The 8802-nt window shown below is 38.9% G+C and overlaps 1 protein-coding gene across 2 annotated transcripts in view; it reads right to left on the bottom strand.

The window, feature by feature from the left end:
* Positions 1–3388: 3388 nt before the first annotated feature.
* The window catches only part of WDR26 (WD repeat domain 26), a 31683-nt gene continuing 26269 nt past the window's right edge, over positions 3389–8802 (bottom strand). Inside the window, exons 14-15 of one of the 2 annotated variants that reach the window (XR_004239087.1) lie at positions 4623–8089; positions 3389–4117 (exon numbers count right to left, since the gene is read on the bottom strand). Coding sequence is in view for 1 of the 2 variants with exons in the window: in XM_032103398.1 (XP_031959289.1) it covers positions 8064–8089 (26 nt within the window). In the remaining variant the exon portion in view is untranslated. Of the gene's footprint in view, positions 8090–8802 lie in introns of both variants that reach the window. The other variant, XM_032103398.1, reaches the window with a different exon arrangement.

Here is an 8802-nt window from a genome sequence, read left to right as displayed (position 1 = left end):
TCAGTAACTTTTTTAGCAGATCATATTAGGCAATTAAATGACTTTATTTGTGTGCCGAAAAAACCTACTACACATATTTTGGGTGTTAGAAGAAAGGGCCTAAGTCAAGTCCTTGCTATACTGCTGACAGTAGATATATTTCACTGAACTTGTTTCACACTGAGAAACATGAGCATTAATTTGTAAGTCCATCACTTAAACCAGCAGCTTGATATCTTGCTCTAAAGACAGGATTTTGAGAGAAGAGCTTTACTATTAATAAAAATGTGTGTATGCTACATTGTCTCCAATGATTTCCAATAGCACCTTAGAATTACCCTGAGGACATTAGATAGAGCAGACCCATTCCCTCATGAAATTGGTAAAGTTTATCACTCGCTATGAAAAGCTTCTGTTCTCTACCAAGGGAAGTGTTTCTTCAGAGATGGGAGTGGGACAAAGAAGGATAAAAGAAAACAACAACAGATGTGAGGGGAAAAGCCAGTGGGATAGCATGTGTATATCCTGACCTAGAGAGATGGAACTGTGGATTCTCCCCACTTCCCTCCTCAAGAGTGAATTATTAACCATGAGAAGCCAACAAAAAAGTACATATATGTTTTGTAAGTGGTGCTTGTCAAACATTAAGCAGTTGATACTTCTATATGAATGCAAGATTCCCACCTCAATTTTTTAATACAACTAAGTTCTCTGTTCCTTTATAGTAAGTTGTTGGTTATAAGAGTTGTAAAAACCTCAGCAGCAGGTTTCAGAGACTATCATTTTGCTGAATAATTACACTGGTAGTGTTGAAGCCTTCCCTACTCTACAGGGTCAGCGCCTGCCTCAACAGAGATCTTCACAGGTCAATGTCAGCGACAGGAAAAATGTAACTGCTAAAAACATGGCTCATTAGCTAGAAATAGGGATACTACAGTTACCTCACTACTCAGAGGCCCACAGAGCACAGAAATTTTTATGATGGCAAAAATAAAAGAACCCCTCTGTTTTCCAGCAGAGAACAGGGTAATTTAAACCCAAGCTTATAATACAGAATTCAAGACAATTAGAACCTTGAGACTGATTTTTTAAAACAATCATCTAACTATCACTACGAATTGGTGTGAGGTCAAATACAGATTCCTTCCTATTCACTTAGACTATTTCCCTTTGAACCTGAGGTATCCAAGTATAACTTTCTGAGGACCCATTAGCTATGATTGACAGAAAACTCTTTTAATCAGTGAAAATAAACCAAAGTCCTGCAGGAATTCCAACTTTTAACTGATGTTACTGATTCCTTTTCCTCACCCACAATCTATATATTGGCCAGCTTGCAAAGACAATGATCCTGTATCAGTTTTCAGAGAGATTAGATTGCTGTTAAGAATTCTGCATTTGGGGGGTTAGTTGTGTACCATTGCATGTTTCCCCCTAATTAATCATTAGTTACAGACTGTTGGTTATGTAGCCTGTTTTGTTAAAGAAAATACTTGTCTCCTCAATCTAGTAAATTACTGGTTTGGTTTTCTAAAGTGGTTCTGTATTATGGAACATAGTAAATCAGCAGTGTGACCAGTAATCCTAAGAACAATTCTACATGCAGGTTAACAATCAACCAGAAACCCTGATAAGCCCAAAAAGGCAAATCTTTATCTGTTCAGGATTGTCATAGCTTTATTCTAATTCTTTCTTCTCACAAGAAGGTCTCTAGGATTTTGTACAAGTGCCAAAAGACCATTTAAGCCTTTAAGTATAGGGTATGATGGACAGTGGTTCATATATATATATATCAGTATATATGGTTCATATACATATATATCAGTACAGTCACCACCTTATCTTTGGCAGAATCAGAGGCATACAAGCCTCAGTGGTTACCCTTCAGAGCATTACAGGTCTTTTAAAGTGAGGAGACAACTGGCACTGCCATCCTTCTGGGATGAGGTGACAGCCTTGGCACGTGCAAGACAAGCAAGGTGACCAGAGAGCACGGGACAAGCTGTCAGGAAGGGCTCTCCACAGGCAGAGCTTGGATTTTAGCTAATTAAGAAACACTCTCGGCTTCCTTGTGGAATTTCTTTGAAGTAATCTGAATGATTCAAAAAAACCAAACAAAAACCCAAAAAACACATTAGAAAAAAAAAAAACAACAACAAACAAACCCACAGGACTTAAATCTTACAAATGCTGAAATGTCACAGGTCTAGAGAATTCATATACCTGTTTCTCATGCACTCTTCTGACCCATTTAAAGGCAGACAGGACAGCAGATGAAGCACAGCTTTTTGGCTGGGTTTGTTAGGAACTTCATCTGCTGTGTAGATAATTTATGGCTGAAGTGGGCCTGCATCCTAAGAACCCTCCTGCAAATAGCAGCAGCCAAGGGAAGTGGCACAAAGTAGAACATGAAGAGGAATAAGGCACATCCCTTCTCTTGGCAGCTGCATTTAAGCCATAATTGTCTATATACTGCCTAAACTGTAAGGGAGAGAATGAAGTTAAAACAAAGGTGCTACTAGAGGGAGTGAAGACTTCTTCTAATCAATACATAAGTTAAAAGAATTCAAAGATTGAATGCACTTCAGCAAAAGGTTTGAGTTTGGAAAAGCTACGGGGAGTGGAGATTCAGGCACAACTTTTTAACACAAAGTAGAGCTGAATAAAAATGCAGGTCAAAGGTGACTTTCTGTTTTAAGGCACAGGGAGGAGGGACAAGAATGTGGGGTCAGTTGGAGGGAACACAAAGGCAGGAGATCCAAGTACTTTAGGAGCACCTTCTTGATATGAAGTACCAAAAAACCCAGTAAAACTCACAGATCACCTCCAGCAACCAGAGTCTGGTATTTAAGCAAGCTGCAGCATTAAGGAATGATGGATTTCACGGAGCCTCAAGGGAGCAGATGTTCAGCAAGTGAGATAAGCACAGCCTGGGACAGGGGCAAGCTGAGTGCTGAAGTGCAGCACAAACACAAGGGTGAGGTAGATTAGAGCCAGACAGCAGAGACTGGAGAGCTGCACACAGCGCTGAGTGACTCAGCTGCTGCTGCACTGCATAAATTAATTGTCCTAGCGAGGAAGTGAAATACTACGGAAGAAATCTATAATTAATGATCAAGAAATTAACATCCAAGTCAGTCATATAAGTTAGGGAAACTAAGAACTATTCATTCCAGTTATTTATTGTTTATTGAATTGAAAGAAAGGGAATACAAACATTTCTGTTAAGTGCTGTGCACCAACATGGAAAAAGTGTATTTTTTTTAAAAATCCTAATAAAAACAAATCTGAAGTTAATGTAGTTCCAATTGAACAATTTTTAAAGATATGTTTAAAATACTACACATTTATAAAATAAAAAAGTTAAAACGGTGTTCTGTAAATAATTAGTAAAACAAGTGAAAATAAATACGAGACCCAAAGTTCTTATGTTTTTAATGTAATATAGCAAAGAAATTTTTAACTACTTAATAATATCCGAGGAGAGTAACAAAAATCCAGAAAGTTTAAGAACGCAATCCTTTGAAACATTTAATATCAGTCCATAGCAAATAGTCATTACATACCAAAAGCTCTAAGTGTTAACTAGTTCCACCACAACTCCATATAAATCTTGACAATTTAGAAATCTTGAGATCAACAACAAAGTTCTTTTCTTGATCTCTACAGCTTGGTTTGTAAGTACATACATGCTTTGAGGATCCATTTTGTCCCATATGTTTTCAAGGAGCCAATAAACTTTTTCCATCTGTGCCTAAAAATGTTAAGTTTCAAATCTAGCACATATACCCTAAGAATGAAAAATGTTCATGAAAAAAGATGGGGCACAATGAATTTCAAATTTATAAAAATATACTGATATTAACCAAAACCTTCTGGTCAAAGGACACTTCACATACACACGACTTAAAGTATGTAATAAAACATGACAAGTACCTAGAACATTTGGTTCTCTGTCTGTTCATGGAACACATGCACACACACACTCACACCGGATGGGAGGAACACTCTCACAGATGTTTTACTGAATCCAGATTATCTGGATGAATAGACAGAAAACTTGGCTACAGAGTTTATTTCAACTAGAGGCAGCTACTGCAGCAGTAGTTCAACACTGCACACTTCAAATAAGTCCACCCTGTTTAAAAAAAGTGTCATAGTTAATGATTTTGCTTTCTAGACATCGTTAAAAGTAGCAGTTTTCAAAAATCAAGTATGGCAGCTGAAAATGGACTCAAGCCAACGTGGAAAAGACAGGAGGGGGGCAAAAGGAGGACTAGCCATTTATGGGATGGGTGTTCCTCTTAATAGTTGTCTCAAAAAGAAATTAGATACAAGCGTACTGTGAAGCTAAAAATATGGACAAACTATTGAAAGTGCATTTTTCCTCCTCCCCCTTGAGTTACAGTAGTTTGTTTGTTGGTCAGTAAATCCTGCTTTTTATGTCCATTCTTTTTTCTCTACCTCCCTCCCCATTTGGATCTATAACATATCCCCTCAAGCTACAGCTAATTGTACAAGTCCTGGCCTCCTGCTGAGGAAGCCTTTACAACTGATTTTGGGTGGGAGCATCACTTAGCAGTGTAAAAATACACAACTAGACACCAACTCCCAAAAGCAGACGGAGTTTTATTAAACATTACCTGGTTGAAGCCAAGTTGAGAAGTAACTGGCAAGATCTGGGTAGATTTCTAGCTTGCATCTTTGCTCCAATCATAAAGAGAAGTTAACTTTAAAGTTGGAGAACTTTAGAAAAGACAGAGGGAATTTAAAAACAAAAGTGTCATTTCCCCCACTTCCCTCCCCTCCAAAACATGAACAGAGCTACCATTTTCCCTTTTGTGTTCCATTGTGCCTTGAAAATTACTTACCTGAACAGCTAAAGAACATTCATATAATAAGATGCTTCAGCATTTTTTTAAGATCTGCCTTGATAGTAGCCTGGGGCTACTGTGAATTATTTTACAGGTGTCCAGAGAAAGTTACAAAATGAGTACACACTTACAGTATTTTCCTCTCTAAAACCATGGGCCTGCTGACTAGAAATACAGTAATTTATTGTGGGTGTGTACTTGTTCCAGCCTAACACGCCAGACTACGAACATTTTTAAGCACATGGAAATCAACGTGTTGCAAATGAGCAAACTTATTTGGGTTTTATCCCCCCACCCCAGTCTCATTTTATTGTCTGTGCACAAAAAGTATTGGTACTTTTCAATCCACATAGTGTCAATATGCAACGTGTTGGCAATAGTTTAGGTTGCTCTTTCATCTCCAGGTTGGAATGGTAGTCATTGCTACATCTCTAGTGGCAGTTGCTGCGGGACCAGGTAGTGTGGCAAAATGAAGATTAATCTCACCTTTCTGTCCTGCCTGCTCATCGCCCATGAGACGCACACAGGCTGTCTCTGAGACACTCTGGAAGCAGTGCCACCTGCTTGGAGCTTGCCTTTAAGTGGCACGGCTGTACCAGGACTCTAAGGGAGAGAGATCCAACACGTGCTTCTCCCTAACTCAGCTTCTAAATACCTCAAGTGTCCTTCAGAGGGACAAACCAAGTCCAGAAGAGAGGGGCAGTGTTTTGGCAGAGGTCCTAGCTTTACATTCCTAATTGCACTGCTGGGGAAAGCAGGCATCAGCCCATACACCCCCCACAGCTGTACCAGGGAAGGACTCTCACTCTGGTTAGTTATGGCCACCACATGAAAAATGCCTGCTGAAGTGCATCTGAGACTTTAAATCTGCACTTGAGATTTGATCCAGCCTTCACCACCTGCCTAAAGTTCCCACTTTATTTCCAGGAGTACATAGTGACAGACCATTGTATGAGGCATTAAGAGACATCAAAACCATTATTCTCCTTACTCTTTCCCTAAACAGTGTTTGGTTTGAAAACCTAAGTTCCAGGATAAGACAATACTAGAGTAACTTCCAAAGATTCACACACTGGCATTGCTTATGAATTATACCATGTTTTGAACATGTAAAACACTTCTACAATTTACTGTTTACAATTTAGGCAATTAATTTTTCCTTAAACCCCAAGGTTTAGCTTACTCAAAATTTGACCACAAGAACTTGTCTCTTTTCCTGCAACATTAAGGCCACAGGCCTGACTGTCTGAACTAAGAAGAGAAATAAAGAGCTTCCTCCAGAACTGATTAAAGAAGGAACAGATTTATAATCTAAGTTTACACACGTATTCCCAGTGCTGTGAAACAGTAATTGCCACCAAAGCATTCACCTTAGTTTTAAGGCTGAACATTAAGTTCCTACCTGGTTTTGGAGGTATTAGAAGACTCGTATGTCAGATTCGGGGCTGGTCTCAACCACAGTATCAGAATCTTAGCTCATGCTTATGTTTGCACACAAGGCAAGACAAACACACACCACCTGATGGCTGGAATCTAAAAGGAAAAAAAAAAATCTAACCTGCTAACCTTTACTTTGTTTTTCTGGGAAACACCACACTCCCATTCATCAAAGTGGCTACACTTCTCTTCCCAGGAATTCCAGCAAACCTTCCCCCACCCTTCTTCCACACATGACTAATAAGGACACTAGATCATTATCTCATGAAAGGATGAAGTCCACACTTCTGCTCACATGACTGCTGGTGGCATGCCCTTCCCTGCTCCTTCTTTACTTCGCAGCAGTACCAACACTATCTTTCCACCCACGGTGGCAAAAGGGAATCCAGTGCCATCCCGTAATGGATTTGTGTGTAGTGCAGAAGCCCAGAGATGCCAGGCCATCTGTTTATGTCAAAAAGAACAAATATTTAAATTATAAATGTCTTTGTTTTTTCTTAACACGGGACATTAGTGGAAACTATTCCTAGGTGTGTCAAGATGTCCACAGCACCAGCACACAACAAGGTCTGGGAGAGGCATTTAAATCTGCAAACTTAAAAGTATATTCTCAACAACAAAATCTGTCCACCCTTGTTTATAAAATAAAGAAAAAATTTCCATCATAATACAAGTGTTTAATTATGATTTGTACGTAAATTACTTATACAAAGTGTTGACTTTGTGAAGAAAGGACTCTTTCAACACATTCTTCCCTCGAAGTGTAGTCTACCTTTTACACCAGCATTGTTGCATATATTTATATAATTAAGAAAACCAAAAAGACCTCTTCTTGTTTAAACTCTTAGACTGGTGGTGCAGTCCGAATACTTTTTTTTCCTAACTAATACAGCTTATCTGTTAAGATGGACAGTGAATCCCTCCATCTGAAACAAGCTTTACTGCCTATATAAATCTCCTTCCAGCCACTGCTTTTGATTGGGTCTCCGGACACTCCAGAAAAGCATCAGTGATACCATGTTTCACGACACTTCTTGCATTGTTTTAATTCCAAATGTATACAAATGAAGTCATTTTAATCCTATAAATAATTTATTTTTAAAAAATTGTGCTGTTAACCCCTTTGCAGGGCAACGAGCTATGTGAAAAGTACAAAACTTTTTGTCAAATGTGATACTGAGAGTGCTTTTGACATAGTTCATTGGTTTATCCTCTCAATTGATAGATATACTGCGCAACGGGCAAGGCTAGAATCCATGAACCAAGCTGCAAAGATCTCAAGCTAAGTAAGGCGGAGAGAGACTTGAGAAACAAGAGAAGGAAATACTTTCCTATCCAATGTATACTCTTCAGACTAAAGCACTCTTTCTATCAAGCCTTCTAAACTGTTAAATAAAGTGTTCCAAACAAGCATTTAAACTTCATTACACAGAAGAGCAACAAGAACAGTAGCCTGCCAGACAAAAAGGCAGGAGGGAAAAATATATATACTGAGTTCAATGGTTAGCCTGAATGTAGCACAGTTCTTCACAACCGATGGGGGGGTAATTTCAACACGGTGTCCAACAAAGTTCTAAGGACGTGCTTCATCTCGACTGGTTACTATGAAGCAAAGGTGGTAAATGTTTGGCCCCAACCGGGCTTCAGAAATGGTTCTTTTTCATGACGAGCATGTCTGTCCAGCTATCAATCATGTTTGTTTGCACCAAATCCCAAGCCATTTAAAATACGACTAATTAAGTTAAACTGAAGTCGTCTGCTCCAAATTCGCCATCAACTATCCATGCTACTGCATTCCTCTGAGCAAAGACAAAAACATAGAGAGAAAGAAATCACAGCTTGAAGATCTTAGCAACAGTTCATATTTCTATCATAAGGTAATTAATACAGTGTAGTTACATAAATTTTAACTGAACATGCACTAGTTAATGGATCTTACACAGTAGCTAAATTCCATGCTTAAAATTATTTATTTTAGATAAAATTGTTCATATAAATCTAGAAATTAATTTAGCATGTTAAGTGTGGGTACTCAAAAAGCATCTGGTCCAAAAAGACGTAACACACATTTACATACAAGTTCTAGGGGAGTGTGCTAATTACAGAGCTGTCTTGTCACCCATTTAGGATTCCTAAGTGGTTAGGTATTATTCCGTGCACCTACACCTCTTGCAAAAGCACTGCTGTGAGAAATCCATTTGCTGTTGGTTTGGTTTTGATGGCACTTACTCGTTCATTTTCTGGAGGAACTAAGAAAGAGTGAGCAAGCAGCTCACTAGAGAAAACCAAACCACAAAGCCATGAGTACCAACTGGAGGACAGGCTCTGACTCCTTATGGGCGCATTCCAGGTGTTACAAACAGATTAGCCAGGCTGGTCCACCTAGTCCAAGACTAGAAGCAGATGTATCAAAGCACTGGAGCAGGGAGAAGAGGTAATTCTTCCTCCTAATACCCTTCCAACTTTCAGCCGTTTTTACCTTCGGGACATTCTGAACTAGAAGTGTTTACTT

The sequence above is a fragment of the Corvus moneduloides genome, chromosome 3 (assembly GCF_009650955.1).
Source record: "Corvus moneduloides isolate bCorMon1 chromosome 3, bCorMon1.pri, whole genome shotgun sequence".
NCBI classification, from domain to species: domain Eukaryota; kingdom Metazoa; phylum Chordata; class Aves; order Passeriformes; family Corvidae; genus Corvus; species Corvus moneduloides.
Note: the sequence above shows the minus strand (reverse complement) of the source record. Positions and strands in the feature narration are given on the sequence as shown.